The sequence below is a fragment of the Neofelis nebulosa genome, chromosome 3 (assembly GCF_028018385.1).
Source record: "Neofelis nebulosa isolate mNeoNeb1 chromosome 3, mNeoNeb1.pri, whole genome shotgun sequence".
In the NCBI taxonomy this organism is placed as follows: domain Eukaryota; kingdom Metazoa; phylum Chordata; class Mammalia; order Carnivora; family Felidae; genus Neofelis; species Neofelis nebulosa.
In genome coordinates this window covers 115555401-115582010 of record NC_080784.1, presented here as the reverse complement: position 1 = coordinate 115582010, position 26610 = coordinate 115555401, and the positions used below count along the sequence as shown (strand labels likewise).

At 36.6% G+C, this 26610-nt stretch overlaps 1 protein-coding gene across 1 annotated transcript in view; it reads right to left on the bottom strand.

Moving 5' to 3' along the window:
- The window catches only part of COL25A1 (collagen type XXV alpha 1 chain), a 477363-nt gene that overhangs the window by 223192 nt on the left and 227561 nt on the right, over window positions 1-26610 (bottom strand). The window contains exon 3 of the mRNA XM_058721691.1: window positions 135-179. Within this exon, the coding sequence (XP_058577674.1) occupies window positions 135-179 (45 nt within the window). The remainder of the gene's footprint in view (window positions 1-134; window positions 180-26610) is intronic.

Below are 26610 nucleotides of genomic sequence, written 5' to 3'. Positions count from 1 at the left end.
CTAGTAGAGAAGATTTAGACACATGCACAAGCTTGTGGGCAACCTCCAGCAAGACTATATAATCATTAATTAGGAGGAACAGATGCAGGAATCTAACCAAAACATTAATGACAAAGAGCAGCTGAGAGACTTACCAGATTCTCCTCTTCGGCCCCTCTTACCTCGTTTCCCCGGAGGGCCTGAAATACAAAGAAGAATTTTTTGAAAGTGGTTTAATATTTTTTTCTTACTCCAAAATGGCTAGTAAATAATTATTGATGTATTTTATCACTATTTTTAACTAATAACCTCAAAGAAAGGACCAGATATTTGTAAAGGCCAGCTTATCAGCATAACTCTTAAGCTTCAGTTAATTATAAAACCTATGCCAGATGTCTAATCATCTAGCATTACTTAAGAACACTAAACATTCAGAATTTTTATTCATGCTGCCTGTTTATCATCAGTAAAGATGACTTTAACTGCAAATTGGTACTGAGATTTCATGTGTCTTAGGAAAATTTCTTTTATAAAGATTTCATTATATTAATAATTAAAAGTACTAAGTTCAAGATTATAGTTTCTCTTCAGTCAGGTTCATCATGATTGATGACTTCCTTGCAAATATTTAGTTGGCAGTTAAATGTATATATTTGTAATTGGAATTATCCTTACAATATTTCTATTTTATTAAATATGAATTTTCATATATTAGAATTTCTCTTATTGAGAACCAGCTGAGTTAAAGACATACTCTTTAATTGGAAAGTGTTTAGGTACTAACTATAGGTCTCATTTTTTTAAGGAGCTATCTCATTACTGTCATTCAGAAAATAGTCTTTATGATGATCCCACTTTGAAAGTAGAGAAAGACTTCTTTTTTTCCAGTGAATTGCCTATAAAGACCACCAAGCTAGTATGTATCAGACTTAACACAAGATTCTAGACATTCATGGCTTTCAAGCCATTACTCTCAATCATTTCTGCCCTCATTTCCTCAAGTAGGAATAGTTCCCACTGAATTATGAATAGAAGGGAATAATTAGGCCACAATGAGAATTAAGGTCTTATAATATTTGCTGGAATAAAGAGGCCAAGGAAAATACAGACCCTTCTGGTTTTAAAGAATGAGCTGCTAAGTTGGACTGATGACTTCCAAACTCTAGAAAGTTCAAGACACAAGCAGCACAGGCCTTAGCAGCCAGCCGGCTCCCAACGTGATCCTGAGCTACCAACTTCCACATGGAAACACTATCATGAGAATAAAAACATCAGTGGGCCAGTTAGTTTCCCCTCAAGCCCTTACACAGAGTAAGTCTGGTCATCTGTGTTTCGTAAGAGGTTAAAAACAATCAAGCAATAAAAGAGATTGAAAATGTTACAAGAAGCAGCAGAGTCCAAAATTGTTATTCAAAATTTCATATTTCTTTCTGTATTCTGGACTAAAGAGAAATTTCTTGAATCATATTCAAGATATTCTTGGCCAAACTGAAAGCAGAAGAAAAAATCACATGAATAGGTAGATAAACTCAGCAGGACCCTAATAAGTATGAAAATACATATCTATTTACACCCATTCAAACACACATGCACAGAAATATATTGACATATTCTCATATATACAATGTCTTTAAGATTAGGAATCAGATTTTTTTCTATTATAAAATTACTTAAACTAAGAAGTGTTAGCAACAAATATATACTTCTGATGTCTATGGTCTGCATAGTAAGGGTTATAGGTTAATGTAGAAGATGTCTATCTGCCCTGAAGAGGGAAAGAAGTTGAAGAGATTACATAAAATAACACATATGAAAAATTTGTTAGTATAGTGTTGTGAAGACAGCACCTTGAGTTTATGCTCTGATTTATTCCTTCTACTCAAAACATATGACCAATTATAAAAAGAGAAAAAGTTTTTAGAAGAATTTGTATTCAAAAAAGAAACGGGCATGTCCACAGGCTAGAAATGGACCAAAAATGCAAAGTGGGAAGCAGGGATAAAGCCATGAGCCTGTTGGCTCTAGTTCCAGACATAGAAATAATGGCCATAAGTATGATTCCTGGAGAATAAATGCTCAAAAGTTTTCTAACCAGAGTCAGGCTCACTTAATAAAGCCAGTGACTTGGAAATGTTGAAGATAAGCTGAGAAAAAACCAGGTCTCTGGCTTAAAGGCTGAAGAATATGGACATAGTCTCTCAATCAGAAAACCAGTAGATGCTTACTTGATGCCTAACTCTATCATATCTACAACATACATCTAGGACAGAAGTCTAGAAATGCCATTTTATTTTTTTTTCAATGTTTATTTTTGAGAGAGAGAGATACAGATGGAGAGCGAACAGGGGAGGGTCAGAGAGAGAGGGAGACACAGAATCCAAAGCAGCTTCCATTTCTGAACTGATGGCACAGAACCTGAACTGAGGGGCTCGAAATCATGAACTGGGAGATCATGACCTTAGCTGAAGTAGGATGCTTAACCGACTGAGCCATTCAGGCACCCTTAGAAATGCCATTTGAAGACCAGTCTGGTCTAGAAGGCTAAGGATGTCAGGGAAAGACAAACATAAAAGAGTTAGGTAAGAAAGGGTGAGTACATAGGAAAGAAAAGCAGGCATACATAGTGAGAAAACTACATTGAAAGAAAGACAGAAAGAAAAGAGAGAGGGAGGGAGGAAGGCAGGCAGAGAGAAAGAATACACAATGAGTACACAAAACAAAATTCTAAAACATGAAGAAATCTAATGCTAAGAAAGGCAACACTCAACAATAGGATCATGAATTCTTTCCAGGTAAAATTAATCTAAAAAAAAATCAGACAAAAGTCAGTATATTAATTATACTTTAAGAGATAAATTAAAAAGTAATATTCATTAAAGAGCAAGGGTTTTTAAAGGTAAATAAGAAAGGGGCGCCTGGGTGGCTCAGTCGGTTAAGCGTCCGACTTCAGCTCAGGTCACGATCTCACGGTCCGTGAGTTCGAGCCCCACGTCGGGCTCTGGGCTGATGATGGCCCAGAGCCTGGAGCCTGCTTCCGATTCTGTGTCTCCCTCTCTCTCTAACCCTCCCCGTTCATGCTCTGTCTCTCTCTGTCTCAAAAATAAATAAATGTTAAAAAAAAAACAATTTAAAGGTAAATAAGAAAAAAATCTATCTGAAAGAGAACCCTTGAGAAACCTTGAAAAAAAAAGTCATTGAAATTAAAAAAAAAAAAAAAAAAAAAAAGAACAAATCATTTAAATGGTATCCTGGATATGGTTGAAGACAGAATTGATGTAGAAGATGCAGAATACAGCCCAGAGACAGATCCAATATTGATTTGTTCCTATCTATCTGTCTATCTATCTATCTACTCTGGTCTGAATGTTTGTATGCTCCCAAAATTCATATACTGAAATTCTAACTCCCAAAACTGATGGTATTAGGACGTGGGGCCTTTGGGAGATGACTAATTCATGAGGCTGGGGCCCTTGTGAATGGAATCAGTGCCTCATAAAAGATTCCCTAGAAAGACTCCCAAACTCTTCCACTATGTGAGGATAGAGTGAGAAGATACCATCTATGAACCAGGAAGAGAGCCCTCACCAGAAGATGACCAGATTTCTGGCACCTTGATCTTAGACTTTCCAGCCTCCAGAACTGTAAGCAATACAGTTTTTGCTGTTTACAAGCCACCCAGCCTGTGGTAATTTTTTATAGCAGCCCAAACAGACTAAGACAACTATCTGTCTATCTACATTTCTATCTGTCTACCCACCTACCTAGCTGTCTGTGTCAAGAGGCAAAATTTTACTTACATCACCAAGAGTACCCAAAAGAAATTATAGAGAAGCCCTTATTTAAGTGATAACAGATGAGGATTTTCCAGAACTGAATATAGAAACCCTAAGATTAAAGTTATACCCAAAATGGCAAGTAAAAATAAATCACACTTAAATATAATAATGGTCAAGAATAAAGAGAAAAATGTTGGGAATTACCAGAGGGAAAATTACAGTGGAAGGTACTTTGACTACTGTCTCACCAACAACAAAGGTGTCAGAGGAGCTTAGTCCTGATTTTCATAATAAATCTCAGATATCTCTTATTATTATTTGTTTATTGGAATTAGCTTACCATTTTCCCCTGATGAATGTTCCTTTTAAATGGTAGAATTTATCAATAAAAATAAATTGCATAAGTATTTTAAATAGTTTGAAATAAGCTATAAAACAATATTTAAAAGATATCAAATTATGAAAAAATGGTCAAAAATGCAATATCTTTTGAAAACATGAAGAGACAAAGAATATTTCTGAACATGTCTGTCTTAAATATTCAATCATAGGCTTAAAGGAAAAAACCACATGCTGTGGGAAGTGTCTGTTATATTGAGAATTGAGAAAGAATAGAATCTAAGAAAACTGAAAAGACACTGACAAAAACATACCTATTGAAAATGAAAAAGTTACAAAGAATGTCATACTATGTGAAAGAGAAAATGAAGTTAAACTGAGTTATGATAAGATGAGAATCTAAACTATGGGATTTATAAAGAAAATACTAGATTGGAGAAGAGGATGTACAGTTACTACAAGAAACAGAAGACTGGAGTGAGCATTATACTAGGCTTAGTGAACTAATAAATTACATAAACCTCCTGAAAGACATAAATACAGATCTTGCTTTAAAAAGAATAAATAAAATTTTTGAAAATAATCTGTGCAGATCAGATAATTTGATACTGCTTTTGATTTTAAGGATGAAAATAATTTTTTAAAAATGATTGGATGGGATGAATTTAACAATGGACAGCTGGACGCTAGGATGAAAAATCAGAAAAGGCAAATGATAGATTTTTCCCAGGCAAAACTGATGTTAACAATAGTTCAGATAGACAGTGGCCATTTCCATTCTAAGCTGAGTGATGAAGTGTTGAGTAGTCATGAGCTGTATGAATGAATACAAAAGCTAAAACCTGAGTCTTATTCACTGAATTTGGCCAGGTCCTTGGAGCAGAAATTCTCAGTGAACTCTGTCAGCAGAAAGCCATGACTCTGCAAGAGAAACTGGTTCAAGAATATGAATGGGAAGCTATCAGCAACAGAAGAAGTGAAAACTTACAAGCAGAGAATTCATGAAATGAAAAATGAGTTATGGAAAACAGAGAGAGGCTATAAAACCAGATTGCTCTTTGTAATAACAAAATTCATGGCAATCAGTACTGTTCGTGTTTCAGAAAGAGTTTTTGCTTGAAAGACAATGCAAACTGTCGGCCTGAGACAGACATTAGTAAAAATTAGCCATAATGGAAATGCTTTAAAGACTTGTGTCAACAAACCCAGCTGGAGATAGATCCAGGTCATCAAATCACATCATAAGAAGGTGTCTTAAGCTAAGCTAATTCTTTGTGCCCAAAACTAATATTTGCTGGAGCACTCTACTCCTTACTAAAGGTATACCCACCTGTCAGAAGGCTCTTTTCTAAGGTGAGAGATGTACCTAGAAGTAAACACATGCTTATGTATGAGCCTTCCCATGATCTTGGGGGGTGGGTGGTTATTGCACATGTCTGGAATACCCTCATCTGGTTTATCAGATGAATTACCAAAACCTGTCATTTCTATTTCTATTACTTGAATCTATTCATTCTTCTCCACTCCAAGTATTTCATGGCTGAGTAACCTTTCTGGTTACTTAGAGAAGAGATTTTTTTTACAAGGATTTTACTTGTCCTTTAAAAACATTTTACCATTTATAAACATTTACAATTAAATAAATAGGAAGCGTCCGAGAAAAGTTTCAGAATCTATAATGGGCTGGGTTTTTTGTTTTGTTTTGTTTTGTTTTTACCTCTTCCTTCCTATTTCAACACACATTTCTAGCTGTCCCTGTTTTGGGGGGAAAAGAAATAATATGGATAGAAACAAAGGGAAGAACTAAAATCAAAATGGATTAAAGACCTAAATATAAGGACTGAAACAATAAATCTCCTAGGATGAAAACATAATGAAAAAGCTCCTTGACACTGGTGTTGGCAATGATTTTTTGGGTATCACAACAAATGCACAAGCAACAAAAGCAAAAACTAAACAAGTGGGATTATATGAAACTAAAAAGGTTTTTTGTGCAACAAAGGAAATGATAAACAAAATAAAAATTCAGTCTATGGAATGGAAGAAAATATTTGCAAACCATATATCTGATAAAGGGTCAACACTCCAGATATATAAGGAACTCCTACAAATCAATAGCAAAACAATAAATCATCCAATTTAAAAATGAGAAAGAACCCAATCGACATGTCTCCAAAGATGACCTACAAATGGCCAAAAAGTATATGAAAAAGTACTGAACATCACTGATCATCAGATGAATGCAAATCAAAACCACAATGAGATATCACCTAACCCCTGTTAGGATGGTTATTATTAAAAATAACAACAACAACAACAGGATAAGCAATGGTGATGGAATGGAAAAAAAAAAAAAAACCTTGTACACTGTTGGTGGGATGTACATTGGCACACCCACTATAAAAAAATATGGCGATTCCTCATAAAATTAAAGCTGGAACTAGAATAAGATCCAGAAATCCCACGTCTGGATATTTATCCAAAAGAATTGAAATCAAGATCTCAAAAAGAGATATCTATACTCCTGTGTTTATTGCAATGTTATTCACAATAGCCAACGTATGGAAACAACTTAAATGTCCATCAACAGATAGATGGTTAAAGCAAATGTGGCATATACATGCAGTGGAATGTTATTCAGCCTCAAAAAAGAAAGAAATCCTGCCATTTGCAATAATATGGATAGATCTGGAGGGGATTATGCCACGTGAAATAAGCCAGATACAGAAAGACAAATATGATCTCATTTATATGTGGAATCTAAACCAGTCAAACTCATAGAAGCAGAGAGTCGAATAGTTATTGCCATGAGCTGGGAGGAGAGGGAAATGGGAATATGATGGATACAAAGCTACTTTTAAGGAAGATAAATTCTGGAGATCTACCATAGTATGGTGCCTACGGCTAACAATAGTGTACTGTATATGTGAGATTTCCGAGGAGGGTAGATCTTATGTCAAGCATTCTTACCACAAAATAGTAATAGTAGGGAGTGGAAGGAAACTTTGGGAGGTAATGGATATGTCTATGGCCTTGATCATGGTGATGGTTTCACAGATGTATACTTATTTCAAATTCATTGAGTTGATAGATTAAATATGTACAGCTTGGGGCGCCTGGGTGGCTCAGTCGGTTAAGCGGCCGACTTCGGCTCAGGTCATGATCTCACGGTCCGTGGGTTCGAGCCCCGCGTCGGGCTCTGTGCTGACAGCTCAGAGCCTGGAGCCTGTTTCAGATTCTGTGTCTCCTTCTGTCTGTGACCCTCCCCCGTTCATGCTCTGTCTCTCTCTGTCTCAAAAATAAATAAATGTTAAAAAAAAATGTACAGCTTTTTACATGTCAATTATACTTCAGAGAAGGGGATTAAAAAAAAGAAACAAAGGGAAGGCTCATACCCTGAGTGATCATGATTAGATGTGTTGTCATAAAAACCTGAGAACAGGGAAAAATTCACCATCTTGTTACAAGAATGACCTAATGGTGACTGCTGACCTGGATCATTTGAGAATTCCATAAAAAAGGTAATGAACATATGTAATGGCACAAACTAGGAGCTCAATAAATAGTAACTCGGTCTTCTGGTTTATTTATATTTTCTTGTTACATTTAGTCAATAGTAATAATGTATTTGAGTATTTGACAAGAAAAGCTGAATGTGTATGTGAATAAGATTGTGAGAAATTAACATTACCTTCTGATTAAAATATTCAAAGAGGCAAGTTAGTATAAAGAAAGAATATGGAACGCAAAGTTAAAAGACTTACTGGTTTCCACTGCTGTGTAAATTGATCTTACAATTAACCTCTTTGGTTTTAGTCTGCTAAAAGATCTGGTAAATAATACTAACTCTACCATATTTTTGTGATTATTGGGAAGGTAAAGGCTGTAAGTGCTATATACATATGATAAGTGAGTCTGCCCTTCATTTCTCATTAATTCACTGAAGCTTATAAACTATTTCCATGCTATATTACTGTCATAATCATCAATAAAAGTAGTAAGACTTCTAAACAATTTGACACATCCTAATAAAAAGCTGATTTATTTATTTTTTTAATTTTATTTAAGTTTACTTATTTATTTTTAGAGAGACGGGGCGGGGGGGGGGGTGGTGAGGGAGGGGCAGAGAGAGGGAGAGAGAGAGAATCCCAAGCAGGCTCTACACGGTCACACTGTCAGGGCTCGAACTCATTAACTGTGAGATCATGACCTGAGCCAAAATCAAGAGTTGGATGCTTAACCGACTGAGTCACTCAAGTGCCCTAAAGGTTGAAATTTTAGTCAGAAGTTTCATCTCCAGAGGCAAAGAGGTCATCAGAGAAAATGATGTAAAACTACCTCAAACAACAGTAAATAGTCCAAAAATTCCATACTCTTATCCAGAATTCTGGAGGCAGAAAAGCAGAAATATTAAGGCAAAGGAAGCAGCAGGAGACTGAGCTTGTGGTCAGGGAGGGAAAGAGTGAGTAAGAAGCCCTGGAAAGCATATGGAGCAACCCATGTGCCAATGCACACTGGAGTAGGGAGGCCTACAGAAGAAATGTGTGCAAGCCTAGGACACCCCTCCCCTGCAAGTGATCCCAGGAATAGGTCTCCAACAGCTGCAAATGGCTCTCAGGAGAGAGGAACCTGTCTGGGCACAGAGGAGATGGTAGACCAGCCTTCCTGAACCATCCTCCCCCATCCTCCTGCTCCTTTGAGAATACTAAGCCACGTTTACCTTCAGATCTTCTGGATTAACCTTGCAAGTAGGCACAGATTAATTTCAGAGCCTTCCCCAAAGTCCTCCCACCTGCTTGCATGCTTAATGCCTGAAATTCTTTCAACATAGACCAAAGCTTTTCATTCCACAATTAGAAGTAAAAGGCTTAAACAGCAAATGTTTGGTAGAAGCAGAATATTAGCTAAAATGTATTTTCCCCATACTCATAAAATGTCCATACGACAACATACCCAAGAGGTCATACAGCCCAAGGTTTTCACACTGTGCTTGATACCCAGATACGAGAGCAGCTCCAATTTGCCATATTGAATTGCAACCATTTGCTGTAAAAGTTCATCGGCTAACACAAGCTTATAAATCAATGATTCATATTTCTGCAAATGTAAGATTGAAGCCAAGATAAGTGAAAACAACCTGCTGAGGGCCCCACACAGCAGACATCAGCTTCCTGATTCCAAGCTCAGTGCTCTTTGACTTAGCACGCTGCTTCTCATTTTGGAACTCATGCTCTATAGATTGAAAGACTGGACACAACCATCGCCAACTTTCCAAACTGCTTCATTTTATCAATGGCTTGCTTCATATTTTTATAACATGGCTACTTAGAGGCAGATATACTATTATTACTTGTTACAGTCTCCCACTAGACTGTAAGCTCTTGAGGATACAAATTCCCTTGTTCATCTTTGTGTCTCTAGTAAAACGGCACAGGACTTAGCACTCAATAAAACTTTAAAGGAATACTGCCTATGGAGTATTTGATGCATGCCAACATTATTTCATACTGTGTTAATTTTTAAAAGAAATAACTTTTTTTTATTTAAGAGATTTATTTCCCAAGATATTTTAAGTCAGCATGTACTGCACTATATGTAACAGAGGCTAGTTTGTTTTAAATATCTTTTATGTGTGTGTTTTTGTTTCAAATTTCCCCAAGTTTCTAATCTCCATGGAATGTCAGTTTGTAAAAGAAAGGTAATCATAATAAATAATAGGTAATAATTTAAGTTTATAATAGCCAAGCTCCATAACTCTCGACAGAATATTATTCAGATATGCATTATTTTTGTTAAAGGTAATGAGTTTAATTGAAAAATTGTAAAAGCAGATTTCCCTTTTTTTTAGCAACACAAGATACACACTAACAAATGTTTAGGGGATTTTATTCTTACAAGTTATTTGAGTAATAAAAAATATAAAAATTAATAGTTTGTTAGTAAAAATAGTTCATTGGTATTTTAATTATAAACAATAAAAATGAAGTTGCTAAATTTTTATTTTTGAGCCCCAACCACCTAATTTCAATAAGGCTAGGAAAATCTATAATGTACTAGACTCCTAAGATTAGTAATTAGAATTGTTTTGTCAAATTCCTAGAGGAGATTTAAAAAATCAAATAAAGGGGCGCCTGGGTGGCGCAGTCGGTTAAGCGTCCGACTTCAGCCAGGTCACGATCTCGCGGTCCGTGAGTTCGAGCCCCGCGTCAGGCTCTAGGCTGATGGCTCAGAGCCTGGAGCCTGTTTCCGATTCTGTGTCTCCCTCTCTCTCTGCCCCTTCCCCGTTCATGCTCTGTCTCTCTCTGTCCCAAAAATAAATAAAAAACGTTGAAAAAAAAATAAAAAATAAAAAATCAAATAAAAAGATCAAATCTTTAAAGTAATTTTATGAATATTCCTTTCAAAAATCTGCTTATTTTCTAGCTTTTACACATCAACTTTTTCTTGGTAACAATTTCAAGTCACACTTAGGAAACAAAATATTTGCAGAAATTGTGTTCAATTAATGAAGATGAAACAATGTAACTCATAGAAGATATAAAAAAAAGAAAAGAAAAAACTCCCTTCTTTTAGTAGCTAATAAATGTGAAAACATTAGGAGTGTACACATTAGGTCACCTAAAGCCAACTGGGTGGATGTGTACGGGTGCACTGGTTTAAATGTAAAATGCAATACTTCCTTGGGGGTAGTAGCCAATTGGTTTTAAAGCAACTAGTTTAGAGGAAAATGGGTTATTTATTCCCAAATATACTTTCCATTAGAATTTTTAGGCAGCAAGGCATGCCCTTCTGGCAAAGTATGTTTTTATTTTCTCATGAAATACATTGAGAACAAGTGTTTTGTTTTGTCTATTTATTTTTCTCATTTTTAAAATGGAAATTTTAACAACTGCAATGTGAATATTTTACATAAATATAAGCAACTTACATCGGAACTGTGAACGTTGGGGCTCCTGAGTGGCTCAGTCGGTTAAGTGACCAATTCGGTTTTGGTTCAGGTCATGATCTCACAGTTTGTGAGTTTAAGTCCCATGTTGGGTTCCACAACTGGCAGTGTGAAGTCTGCATGGGATTCTCTCTTCCCCTGTCTCTCTGACCCTCCCTCACTCACACTGTCTCTGTCCCTCTCAAAATAAATAAATAAACTTAAAAAAAACCCAAAATTGTGGTGAATGTAATTCGCAACATTACTATTATCATTAGCATTTTTTTAATTGGTTGAGTTTCTGAGCCTTGTGGAGAGAGGCCAACAGGCCACATAATAGCATTCTAAACCTTCTTGCCGTTATTTCAAGTTCAATTCTAGCTTGTGCTTCATTTAAATGAAGTATTTCATATAAATTCAAGCACATTTTACACTTACCCAAGTATTAATTGGTATTTGTAAGTTTATAACTAGAGAAAAATGACCATATTTATGAGACAACTGGGGACTCTCACAAAAACACACTGGATGAAACAACTCCACTTACACAATTAAAGAAGAGGGTTTCCAAACCAAGTGCAATGGGATCTTTTCTGGGCTTTATGTTGAGGCTTTGTTTCCAGAAATGGAATTCCAGCAAATGAGGAGTTGTCTTTATTGCTGTTTTCAATATTTAGATAATAAATACAGTACAATATTCAATAGAAGCTGTTCAAGACTACAAATAGTCCCTGGTTACAGTCCACTGACTTTAATGAGGTCTGATGTGGCACAGTTGTTATTTCTATCATTCGTCTCCCACACATAAAGTGTTTCATTATTATGGTACTAGAAGTTTTACCCCATGATCCTATAGGGGATTTGTCATGACAACCTTTTCTATTTCTACTTGCAGGGAAGGGGGCTGCAAGACGTCAGAGAGTAGGGATTGGGAACTAAGAAAGATGTGTTTCTTTGTGAGATTATATGCTATATGATGAGTTGTTATTACATATACAATGTAATATATTAACATGAAGAAAAACTGAGTTCCCAAGTCTGCAGAAAAATTTAAATGAGCTCTCTAGATTCCATTTCCTAATGGAATGCAGAACAGTGAACAGATCTTTAAAGATAAAGAGAATTTTTTAAATAATAGAAAAAAAAACAAGATCAATGGTTGAATGTAGTTTGCCATATATTCAGTAAGCTAAATAATGTTAACTCAATTTATCAGTGACTGAAACAATAGAAAATGAGGAAAAAGTGGGTTAATGGAAACTGGGATTTGTTTTCATTAATGGCTTTGCAAGGTCGCAAGCTTTTGCCAAAGAACTGATAGATGAATTAAACAGCAGCACCACATACATCATTACACATATGTAAATGGCCCACATTTCTTTAAGCCCGTGCTAAATGAATTCTTTAGCATGCCTATTGCTAAAATTAGTCATCAATGGGGAAAATAATCCTAAAAGAACTGGTTTAACACTGAAAATTCGTGATGGAAGATAGTAAACAAAGAGTAGAGATGAAACCATCAGAATAGGGTTAGGAGTACTTCAGAGGGAAGGTGCAGCATGGAAGTCAAGATCCTCTGAAACAAGCATGAAGGCAGAGGGCACTGAGGCAATCAGAGCAGGCGTGAGCCAGTTAGAGCCCATCTGTGGAAATCGGCCAAGCTGATGGCCCCACAGTGTCATGGGGTGGGGGGTGGGGAAATACAAATACTTGCACATAATGAAAGGGATAATGATGATGGTTAATATTTACAAGTGCTCATTATCTGTCTGGCACCAAACTAAGCACCACCCATGCACAGTTTCATTTACTTACACTGGTTGAGTGACCTCAATATAATTTCAGAAAATGAGGATATAAAGAGGTTAAGTGTCACAAATCCAGTAAGTGGCAGGTAAGGGATTCATGCCCAGACAGTCCGACTCCTAAATTGTAAATTCCAAAACTAAAGACTTGCTTGTTTACTAAGCACACTATTGGATCCATTTTCTGATATAAACACACAGAGCTGCCATTAAGGAAAACAGAAGCTTTAACTGAAGTTGGAAAGAATTGGTTCATAAGTATTCCAGAGGTTCTCTGTTCACAATTCTAGTTTATAAGGGGGCGTGTGGGTGGCTCAGTCAGTTAAGCGTCTGACTTCGGCTCAGGTCATGATCTCACAGTCAGTGGGTTTGAGCCCCGTGTCGGACTCTGTGCTGATAGCTCAGAGCCTGGAGCCTGCTTCAGATTGTGTCTCCCTCTCCCTGCCCCTCCCCCGCTCATGCTGGCTCCCTTTCTCTCAAAAATAAATATTAAAAAAAACAAAACAAAACAGGGGCGCCTGGGTGGCTCAGTCGGTTAAGCGGCCGACTTCAGCTCAGGTCACGGTCTCGCGGTCCGCGGGTTCGAGCCCGGCGTCGGGCTGTGGGCTGATGGCTCAGAGCCTGGAGCCTGCTTCCGATTCTGTGTCTCCCTCTCTCTCTGCCCCTCCCCCGTTCATGCTCTGTCTCTCTCTGTCTCAAAAATAAAATAAAAAACGTTAAAAAAAATAAAATTAAAAAAAAACAATTCTAGTTTATAGGTGTTTTAGCTTCTCATTCTAAATGCAAATTAATCATGAGACACTACTTGCCAAAACTTAATGAACTTTTATTTTACAAAGCTAAAAAGGAACCGTGCTCTCTTCATACACTGAAAATACTCATGGTTAACCCAGGCGGATGTGATTAGCACATATTTATGTATATGCTCAGAAAATATATTCTTACACTATGCATGCCAGTATTTTCTTTTTTTTTTATTGATGGTGAGAACATTTAACGTGAAATATTCCCTCTTTGCAGAATTTTAAGTGTACAATACAGTATTGTTAACTATACCATGCATACCAATTTTAGTAAGTCTGTTACATATAAATATTTAGAATGAGACAAATAAAAACAAATTGGTCTAGGGGCGCCTGGGTGGCGCAGTCGGTTAAGCGTCCGACTTCAGCCAAGTCACGATCTCGCTGTCCGTGAGTTCGAGCCCCGCGTCAGGCTCTGGGCTGATGGCTCGGAGCCTGGAGCCTGCTTCCGATTCTGTGTCTCCCTCTCTCTCTGCACCCCCCCCCCCCCGTTCATGCTCTGTCTCTCTCTGTCCCAAAAATAAATAAAAAACGTTGAAAAAAAAATTAAAAAAAAAAAACAAATTGGTCTTTACAAATAAGGGATGGTGTCTTTTTCACCATTGGGTTCTCTGTACCTGGAACATAATTAAATATTACTTAAATGGATGACTTTTTGTTAAAGCCAAAATAACAATAACAGTTTTGTAGTATTTCTTCTGGTTAAAACAAACAAACAAACAAAAACCCACCAGAGCATAATTTGTGAAACCAGCCACAGGGATATATGTTTGAACCTCGCACTGTAACAAATTAGCTGTGACTTTGGACAGATTAACTTTATAAAACCTAGTTTTTCATCTACACAATGTAGACAATGTCTACCTCAGAGAGTTTAAGTCTTTACTTTTCAGGTCTGAATTCTTTCCTGGTCTCTCTCAAATCCAACTGCATCCACGTACAAGGGGAATCATTTAAATATATTTTCATCATATGATTCCGTGATCGATAAACTTCCACATAAATATGGGGGAAGTACTTATTGGCCCAACAAAAAAGGTTTTTCCACTAGGAAAACCCAGTCCCACTATTTCTCAGCCCTAATTCTCCATGCCTAATCCTTAGTCTTTCATAATTCTTGTCCTCTCCTTACTTAAATTTAATTTCAAGAAGACAATATAATAATCACAATCCTTTCTCTCTTGCCATGTATTTGGTCCATTTTTCTCTCCAATCTTTTTTCCAACATACCCAAGAATTGGTTCTATAGCAATGTAAATTCTACCTTCTTGCAATAGCACTACCAACTTAATAAACATTTTAACATGGCTGTTAAGTAAAAGTACACAATTTTTTTTACCATTATTCTCAGTTTCCTAAATAGGAACGGCATTCCATACTTAAAATTATAGTTTAAGGAAGAACAGCTATTTGCCTGTGTAAGGAACTAATTTGCTCAATGCTATGATGTATTTGAAATGTCATGCATATGAAAAGCGCTCTACAAAATGTCAAATTATCTTGTTAAACTGAGAACAAAATGTTGTACAGGTTAGGATAATGGTTGGCCTCCCATAGAAATGCTAATATAGGTGATCTTCACCAGAAAATCCAGTCCCATTTGGCCATTAAAAAGATACTTGAAATCCCCTAACCACCCCACAGAGTTTCACTGCCTCCTTCAAAACACAGTTGTTCCCTTACAGTTAAATCTCAGATTCATCCTGACAGGCAAATTCCCTAGAATTCAAAAACATTATGAGTAGACTTCTATGAATAAAATGTTTCCCCATATGATTTCACAATAATTCTGGCACTTTAATGCTGCTATATCCATCACACAGCAAGCAAACATTTTCCAATGAAACTGCAGAAGGGCCAATCCAATACCTACGATTTTAACTTGTCAGATCGAGGGTTTTTTCCTATATTGTACAGGAACTAACACAACGTTCTAAAAAAAGACAGACTTTTACTTTGGTAGACACACACTCTTAGGGCTTTAAACAATAAGGAAAACATTCACTAAAATCATATTGGCTTCTTACCTGACACCTTCTGCTCTAACCAAGATGGGAACCTCAAAGCATACCAACGTTTAGATGTGTGTCAGAGGCCAATAAGTAAAATGTCTGAGACCTAACTACAAATGCCAATCAACTTTAAAGGATTTATGAAAGACCTCTGATAAAGTAGACCAGGAGTTCTGGAACTAACTATCAGGGGTGAAAGTTCAAGAGTTACAACTTTAGGTTATGAGAGAGAAGGTGATTTCAAAGTAGGATTTGAGGACTTTTATTTTGCAATTTGCTCTCATAACAGCTTTACATAAAATAGAACAGTTTTTAAATATGGCATTTTATTATGATACCAGGTAACTTTAGAGGAAAACTTTCAAGGAAAATATCAACTGTGGTAAATATAGTTGGAACCATGATGCTCAGAAAATGGAATTGGTATTATGAAATATATGTTATGGTCCTTAGTAAAAGGACTCATATTTTTCATGTGCCAACAAGTGGGCCTGTTATGTGTCTTTCAAAACACAAGATTCTGTCTTGAATAAGACAAGTGTACAATATCAATAAAATAAACTTCTTATACAAAATACTTTGTGTAAAATGTTCAATAGAATACATTTTCATTTGTAGTGGTTCCCCATATCTATATGTGAGTGTGAACAAAAATGAGAAAATTAGGACCTTAATCCATTTTGACACTAACTATACCCCATCCACATGCATATTTATGAGTATATATGACTTAATCAGGGCATGCATCATTAAGCCGTCTTCATATTCAGCCTCCTCATTTCATAATCATAATTAAGAAGTTCTTAAGTTCTACTTGTAAGCTTTGAAGTCAGTTGTTAATACTCAGCATAAAAAAGGATTCCTATAAATGAAATAAATCCCCTAGATATCTGACTGAATTTGATTGACCACTGGATATGCTATGCTGAGATAAAGGTGGGCATATCTAAAAGATTTGTTGACTTTTAAAACAGTTTAAGTCAAAGAATAAACAAGGTTCCTTATGCTAGCAACAGTGTGTATGTATAGTTTCTTCCTGAAAAGATCTCATGATCTTCCTAGAGAGATACAAGGCCTGAAACATAAACAATTAAAGAACAATGTTAACCAATATATATAATATGGTGTTATACTGTATATGGCATTGGTTTTACCACAGAAGCTCAAAGAAGAGAATTGAGAGAAGCTTCTCAGAGAGGTGGAGCTTAGCTTAACTTAAAAGAGTAGATAAAAAAAGAGGATACGGCAGGACATAGAATAATAATGAATAAACACAGCTCGCTGTGTGCACTGCAGCTGGCCGTAAGACCACTTTCACTGGAACATGAATTTCTGCTTAAAATAAGGTTAGATAGGTAAGGTGGGTCTGGATTATAGAAGACCTCAAGTGGCAAGAGAAGGAGTTGGGAAATAAGGACATGAAGAAGGTATTTTGGGAGAACTAACCTTTCAAGAGTTAGCAAAGTCAACTATGAGTCTCTTACAAGAGCTAAGGCATAAATTAATAAAGAATATAGTGGCAGTGGGACAAAAATTAGATACTAAAAGTAATTTTGATAAGAAGAATCAATCATGGAGGCTTACTCTGATGTAGGGGATGAATAATAGAGGTTGAACATCAAAGATGGCTCCAAAGATTTGAGCCTTATAGAATAAAAAATAAGTAGCACTATTTATGCTATTCTGAAATAGCATCAGAATACTGGCATGTTAATATGAATTAGATTTTCTGCAAAGTCTGCATTTCTTTCTTTCTTTTTTTTAATTTTTTTTAACGTTTATTTATTTTGGGGACAGAGAGAGACAGAGCATGAATGGCAGAGGGGCAGAGAGAGAGGGAGACACAGAATCGGAAACAGGCTCCAGGCTCTGAGCCATCAGCCCAGAGCCCGACGCGGGGCTCGAACTCACGGACCGCGAGATCGTGACCTGAGCTGAAGTCGGACGTCCAACCGACTGAGCCACCCAGGCGCCCCTGCATTTCTTCTTTCAAGTTGTGATACGCAGACCTTCATAAATGAAGCTACAAGCCCCAAAACTCGGAAAACATTGCTCTTATATTTAGACATCAATAACATTCAAGGTCAATTTCACAGACATAATTACAAATTTCCACCCAAGTAAAAGGGATAATAACTTGATGATGATATTACAGAATATATAACAACAAATCACAAAACTGAGACCAAACCTGCAAGGTTTATTTGTATCTTTTAATTGATTCCCTTTAAACCTATGAAATTCTTTCCAATATTTCCATTCATATACAATGAGCTAATTCAGGGTTTTCATCAGTAGAATATTGATTTGAAGCATCCTTGAAATAGGAGACAGCAGGATTAGGATATTGAGAACCAGAGACCTCCTATCCCTTGTTGTTGCTAAGTTTTGCAGTCTTAGACTTCTTATCTGTAACATAAAGAGACTGCACAAGACCTCCTCCCAACAATATGCTTCTATGAGAGACAAAAGAAAATGGTTCATTTGCTAACTAATGGCCACACCTGCTCTCCAGTACCTACAAGTGATAATGCTAGGCACACCAAAGTAGATACAAGAATGCCAGTGAAGTCAATTGATTTCACCTCAGATAAGCAGGTATATTATTAAGTGGATATAATGAATGATAGCAGCCACTGCCCTATTTTTCTCTATCAGGTGTGGAGGTCCTCCTTGAAGGGGTAGAAGGCAGAGGCAGAGCAGTGGTGTATCACATACAGTGGTAGGGAGGTCAGCCTGAACCCATAATTGTTTGGCTACTCAGAACTGTGGCAGGAACAAGGCAATGGAAATGAACGAAAGCAATGTGGCCTGCTTCTTTCAGGCTCATCTAACCCCTCGGACTGATGGCTGCAGCTGAGAAATTCCACAGGGATTGAGGAGGGGAAGTGCCCAGGGCATGATGCAGGCACACAAATCCCTCTGGAGTCCTAACCATCCTGCCTGAGTACACACAATCATGAAGCACAGTTGTTTGATCTTGCTACACACTCTGCCTCCCGCACGAAGAAATGTTCAGAAGTAGGAACACTTCCATTCAGTTACATCACAAGCTGTAATAAATCAATAGCCAGTCTTTGTTCAGTTGTGTCAATTATAATCTAACCAGGTACGTTCTAAATTACAGAAGAATGTAGAAAAATGTCTCCTACAGCTACTTGACAGAAACATTTTGTTGTATTCGTTGTGCTATAAAATATTGATGGAGTAAAAAAAAAAAAAAAGCCAAATGGCTGGTAAATACCTTTTCTGTGCTTTATAGATGCATATGTATATGTTTAAAGAATAAATTTCATCCCAATTTTATTCCTTACTTCTATTCTATTGGATGAAATAACCAAAAATATCTAATATTAACTTAGAAGAAATCATACAAAGATAGCTGCTGAATAGTCTTTATTTGTATTTAAAAACTATCTCCAGTTTGGTCATTAAGCCCAGATTTTTGAGCCAAGACTGACAAGGCCTTCTTCATGCCGCTAGATTAAAGTATTCACTGTATGGCAAGGTTTTTCATTTCACTGCACCAACCAATGATGAAATGCAATATGGTCAGATTAAAGGTGGTACATAACTACTCTTTTGTAATAGTAATATCTTTGGTGAACCCACACATGCTATCAGTCATTTAAATCCAGAACTTCAAGCTGAGCAGAGTCCCATCAAAGTCTTTACATGTCCCACCTGCCCTAGGGTGATGCATACATCATTTGAAGCAAAGCTTAGTGACAGCTGCAGAAATGTACTCAATGAATTTAAAATAGACAGCAATCTAGATTAACAGTGATGGAAATATCTGGACATTCATTTTTAAATGAATTGTAATACTCCATATCCAGAGCTGATTCGTAGCTGGTACACATCAGCACTACCGCACTGGTTGTTAGTTAGCCAGTTTTGAAGGTACCTCCCGGCCAATTGCCTCTCCTTTTAATAGCCTACCACCCCAACCCCTTCCTTAAAGCCCTCTAGAACTCTACACAACATGGGTACTAAAGGAGGAAAGACCTGGCCCCATAGGAGATCTACCTAACTCCATTCCAGTACAGAGGCCAGTATTTATTCTGATTTGTTGGTGCACATGCTATACTATTTGGTCAGTATTTTGAATGCCACCTTACCCACTTCCATCATCATTATAGCACTGATCGTGTTGTATCGCAATTATCCCTATACAAGTCAGGCGCCATCTACTATTCTCAAGTACTTGAGGACAGGGAATCACTCTAATTCATCTTTGAGCCCTAGTGCCTCAGAGAATGATGACGTATTAATAGATGTTTGGTACATCTGTGAATGCAAGAGGCATAAAAATCAAATTTCATCAGGTCACTTTGGTAGTATATTTACAGATAAAATTAGTCTCATTCTGAAACAGTGTTTGTGATTTCTTATACAGATTTTCCTATAGGCACCTGTGGCCTTTAAATTTTCTTTGGCTGTCACATAGCGAGATAGCAAAAGAGAAGTAAAAATCCCAAGAGACAACTTTTTTGAGTTAGTTGTGCTTTTTATCTTACTCCTGCAACTTTCCAGGAAATTTAATAAGGTTTATAAGAGATCATCCTACGAGTATAAAAGTATAAAAGATTCTTTAAAAACCTCTTTCATCTGACACACTATAGAAATCATCTTTAGAAACTGTGTTCTTCAAATGTCCACACTTTTTGAACGTGTACAATTCCTGAGAGACTCCACTGTCCCCTACCGGCCCCTTTCTTGCTTCAATGGGCAGCCTCATCATCTAAACAGAGTGTAAGTCTGACTTTAGGGGGGAAAGTCTGAAAATGTTTTATCATCACAGCAAAACTGAAGTCACAGAATTTTTTGTAATGCTTTGGTGCCAGATGGGAATTCAAATTTTGTTTCATCAGGTTGGGAACCATTTAGGATATCAGGAAGCACAGTGGAAAAATCTCTTTACAGAAGAATATATACTCCATCTCTTGTTGAACAATTTTTGTTTTCTTTTCCAGGGAGTAGTTTATGTGCTATGTTTAGGCCACACATGAAAGTAATATCTCCCTCATGAGACTGACTTTGGCTTATGCTGATTTTTTGAGGCCAAGATTATGGTAATAATTTAAAGAGGGAAAGAAGCAAATGGAATAGGAGGAAAACATGGAAGAAAATGGATTAGTGAGGCAAAAATTTTCCCGACCTAATATAACACAAAGTATGTCTTAGGAAATTGAAAGGAGAGTCAGATCTCAAACAAAATCAAAGATACTGGGATGGTGTCTTCACCAGGCAAACAAGGCTGTATATTCTGTAGACTGATGCACCAAAGGAATGTCAAAGATTCCAGCAATAATCCAAAACCAAAAACTTGCTTTCTAAGTTTAGGTCCAGTTCTACGAAATGCCCAGAAGTCTCCCAGGGCACGTGCCGTTGCTTTCGGTGGCTCCTCCAAGGCCAGCTGTGCATGTCTTCAGTAGCTTGGAAGCTGGCCAGTGCAGTAAGCCCCATGCTGGACTTGGGAAACTAATCCCCTCTATTATTGCTTTTTCACAGGTGGGACACCTGCCCTTTTCTTTTATCAAGGTCTTCCTAATGACATATTAAAGGCTCCCCAAACTCAACACAACATTTGGATCATTATATTTGGATGAAAAGATAAATGCAATGAAAAAACACTAGTAACGGGTAAGTAGAATATTTAGTCTAAGGGCCTGGTGCACATGCAACAGATTTATCATGTTTGACAGCCAGACTGAAAGGGAGGGAGGGTGGGAGGGAAGTAAGAGAGGAGGGTAGGAGGGAGGACAGAAGAAAGGAAGGAAGGATGGATCACGGCACCATGAAAACCAAAACAAGCACACTTCCTAGGCTCTTCGTAAACAAAATAATCATATCTATCTATGGTTTTATTTTCTTTTCTGGGGGGAGAAAAAGGGAACTGGAATGGTCTCAATGTGTCAAAGCTGCTGGCTTTTAATTATTTGTTTATTCATTTATAAGGTAGGCATAATGCTACTTATGTTAGATAAGTTTTAAAAGATGCAATTAAAAAAAAATAAGAGCAAGATAATCACATAGCAATAAATTTAGAAAATTAGGAAAATTTTTTAAAACTTTCAGTTTCCTAACACAACTATTATTTGACTTTGGTGTCTTTTCATGTCCATATATTTGATATGCTTATTTTACATACATAAGATTTTTTAAATCTTTTTTAACTTAATCTCACATAAAAAAGCATTTTCCATATTGTATCAGTCATCATAATCATTATCTTTAATCATATTTGGTTAAGTAGATATTTCATTTTAAAGTAAATTACATAATCCTCGATACTGTTGAGCAGTTTGGTTGCCCACACATTTTCACTACTGTTAACAATATCATGATGAACATCTTTGTACATACAGTTTGTTATGGTCTGAATGTTTGTATCCCCCTAAATTCTTCTGTTGGAGCCCTAACCCACAAGGTGACAGTATTAGGAGGTGGGGCCTTTGGGAAGTGATTAGGTTATGAGGGAGGAGTCTTCATGAATGAGATTAGTGCCTTCATTTTTTTTTAAGTTTATTTATTTTATAGAGAGACAGAAACAGCATGAGTCGTGGAGGGGCAGAGAGAGGGAGAGAGAAAGAATCACTGCCAATGCAGAGACCCCTGCAGGGCTTGAACCCACGAAACCAGGAGATCCTGACCTGAGCCAAAACCAAGAGTCAGACATTTAACTAACTGAGCCACCCAGGCACCCCGAGATGAGTGCCTTTATAAAGGAAGATCCAGAGAGACACTTTGCCCTTTCCACCACATGAAGACACAGTGAGAAGTCAGCAGTCTGCAATCCAGAAGAGGGCCTTTACCCAAACTTGACCATACTGGTACCATGACCTTGGACTTGTAGTCTCTTGAACTGAAAAATAAATGTCTGTTCTTTATAGGCTAACAAGTCTATAGTATTTTGTTACAGTAGCCCAAACAAACTAAAATAGGGTGTTTTTTTTTTCTTATTAGGGGCTATTTCCTTGGGATAGAGCCTCAGAAATATGACTCATAAGCTAAAGGAGTCAAGGATTTTTTTTGGAGAAGTTGACCAGAAACATGATAGTTCCAATCTCCACATCTACAGCGGCACTAAAAAATCTCATTAATTTTTAAACTTCTAAGTTAACAGATGAAAGATTTTACCTCAATTACCACTAACATTTCTTTCTTTACAAATTAGGGTGAACAGTTTGCATTTGCTAGTTATATCTTTTCTTTCATAAACTCAGTTTATGTCTTTTATATGGGTGAGTTTTGAAAGAGAGTGAAACAATGAGAGTTCTTTGTTATTTTCAAAATTGGTACTTGGGGTTATTAGTATCACTGAAGTTTTGTTTCCAGTGTGAAGCATAACCCACTCATTTTACAAGGATCCCATATTTTGGAACTTTGCTTTTCCTGCAATTATAGGATCAATATGAGTCTCTCAAATCTGGTGGCTGATAGTGATTTCACTGTTTCTGTCCTTCCTGAAGTCTATAATACAGACCCACCCACATTCTCAGCTTGCAAAACCCTCTGCAAGGTTTCTGTCTTCTTTTTAAAACCTTTTGATTACTCTGAAATGACAAGCACCATGACCACTACAGACCCCCAACCTCACCAAGATGTCTTATTTCCCAATAATAGATGTTGCAATCGGTGTGATAGTTGCCAAGCTATTCCTTGCCCAGATGTGCTAAATCAGTTACATAACTCTATAGGGGGCCCACATAAAACTTTATACTGCTCAGCACCATCCCATTCCAACCCCCAACATGAGCTGCCCTGACTCTCCAACACCGTGTAGGATTTAATGGTTTATTCCATTCCTCCACTGTATTCTGGACTGGTACCTGCAATCCAGTTTTATCAGCTTGGAGCTTTTCTCTGTGGACAGATTTACCACTATTCACCACGTTTCCAGATGGGACCATTATACTATTATACACACAATCTGGTCTATCTCAGAGAACCTCTGATAAACTCTGTGTGTGTGTGTGTGTGTGTGTGTGTGTGTGTGTGTGTGTGTGTGTGTTTTAGGTGAATGGCAGAAGGGGTATAGTCGTGTAGGAAGGAGATAAATCAAGACATTTTAAGCCTTCTATTTCAGAATAAACAAACACCTTAAATACTTTTTAACTCCTGAGCATAATTTCTGCTACTAATCTTCTATTAAAATTCTTCTAGGGTATGGAAATTATTCTAGAAATAACCACCATCATGTGCATCATGAGAACACTGAGATCTATTAGAGCAGAGATTCCACAAGGACAAAACCCATTTTCATCCTTTGAGCTGGCTCCTCTACCTACTATACGTCTATTCAAAAAGAAAATGCAATTGCAAAAGATCTTTAATAAGTGCCACCTGGAATTATGGCTTTATATTATAGCATTTCATTATTGACTGCTGTATATTTAAGGTTTAGCTCTGAACCACAGCAAAATATATCCTTTGGAATATTGCAGCCTTATCTGTTTTTGTAGCCTAGTGATAACCAATGTTACTGTACTCATCCTACCATTAACATATACTTTAAGATGCTATCATATCTTTTCTGGTCCTTTCTGTCAAGGGTGGCAAAACTCAATTTTTAAAAATATCTTTTCATAGATCATGTATCTTTAAGCTCCTACTATTTTGCTGTTCACCCTTGGATTCTACTAACTTTTCAGTGTCATTTCCATGACATAAGAGCTACAAGTAAAAATAGTAGTTTAATATACAAAAAGAAAAACCAAAACAATGTCCTTTTGCTGACACCCTAATCATTCAACTCACAGAAAAGTTAAGATGTAGATTATCTAGGCTGGGTGAACAGTCAATATTTATGTAACTGTTTGAAGTCTTTGAAAAATTAATCAAAGTGGCTCCAGAGAATAAGACCGATTCTACACCCCACCCCTATGAAACCCCCAAACGCATAGTATTACTGGCTTGCTTTAGATGAAATAAGCAACTATTTTGAAAATTTCCTACTGCTGTCATAGAAAACAAAGGGTACAACATAGATGTGCCAAATAATACAAAAATGTTAAACAGAGTTAGCTAATGTGTAAAATCCAAAGTGTTCTCTAAAGCTACGTAAACTGCATACAAATCTAATTCAAAGACAGATGGATTCCTGATGACATGACATAGTTTAATAAAATTAACATAAGATCCAAAGGGAGTTCTGTGTATGATTAATTATGAGAATACGATTAAATGATTCATGCTATAATAATAACATCATTTGGAGAGCCTGAGAGTTCAAGAAAATCATAAAACCTTCATTTTTAAGAACACTGAGCTTGTTTTAGCAAATTTTACAAAGTTACTGGAGTGTCATTGATATTACTTTGGCCTAGTAGCATCAGGCTTTACTAGCACAAAGTTTCTTTCTTAATAAGGCTGCAAAGAGTATATATATATGACTTTAAAAAACTGGTGACCCCAATTCATACATTCCTACCTACTAAAATAGGTCCCCGAAGACAAAATAATAAAAGAGAGTTTTTCTTTTATGTATCCCTAGCAAAAAAAGCAAAAAGACAAAGAAAATGCAATTTTTCTAAAATAGGTGATTGAGGGGCACCTGGGTGGCTCAGTCAGTTGAGCGTCTGACTTCAGCTCAGGTCATGATCTCGCAGCTTGTGAGTTCGAGCCCCATGTCAGGCTCTGTGCTGACAGCTCAGAGCCTGGAGCCTGCTTCAGATTCTGTGTCTCCCTCTCTCTCTGTCCCAACCCACTCGCATTCTGTCTCTGTCTCTCTCAAAAATAAATAAACATTAAAAAAAATTTTAAATAGGTGATTGAGTTTCTCAATCACAGATACAGTCAGGCCCGCTAAAAGCAACATTCCTCAGATAGCAACAGCATCTCACAGTTTTATGATGGGAATACAATAGTCAGATATCAAGCCAAAATCCAGAAAACACCAACATTTACTGGATTGCTAACATTGATGGTGGTAGTCTCAATAAGCAGGACAGAATATCATTATTGGTCTCTCTTTTGTTCTTTAAAATTTAGTTTTCAAGTAATTTATAGGGCTTTCTATCCTATTATAACAAAATACTTAATTATGAGATTAGTAGTCTACATATACTTTAAAATGGGAAACATTTTAGAATGAGGTGTACATACTAACAGAAAAAGAAGAAATTTTAAGTTATTCCATAAATTTGGGACTAAACTCAAGACATGAACAGAATCATATTTGATGGAGGAATCAGTCATAAGAATTGGTATTATGTAATCTGAAAAGGATAAAATGACAAGAGAGACAAAAGATTTAAGTGTATTATATTAAAACCTCACTTTTCACATATTAGATCTCACCATAAAGTGTGGGAGAGCAGACACTTTCACACTTTCTCTCAAAGGCTTCCATTAATATTGAAAAAATACAGCCCCAAAGGAAAAATAATTAAGACAATATGTAATGAAAATGGATTGAGAATTTTAATATGTATTTCATTTTCTGTGTATATTTTACTCTCCACATAATTGTTTTAGACTCAGTCAAATGAACAATCTGCATGATCTTATATGCTCACTTGAAAGCCCATATAAATGCGAAAACATCACATGCTTCCTGGGAGTTCTGGTAACATAAAATTTAAAGGTTTAGACATTCACAATAAATAAATCTACATTCTAAGCATTCACTAGAATTTTCTAGATGGAAGGACACATGGCTACAATTTTTCAGGCGTTTTAAACTATGTAGGCAATACCTGTCTTGTACTTCACAGTAAAATGATAATTCCCTCTTTAAGAACTTGCTCTCTTGACTCACTAAAGTTATTAACTTATTAATCAATTTAACGTTTTGTGAGTGCTCATTACATGCCTCACCCTGGTGTTCTGTAGACTCCTAATTGAGAAAATGACAAAATTTTGTGTATCATTCCTAATAAGAAAACGTGTCTATACTCTTCAGATCATATAAATCTTCAGATCGTATAAATCTTTCACTTTTTACTAATAAGAATACGTGTTATG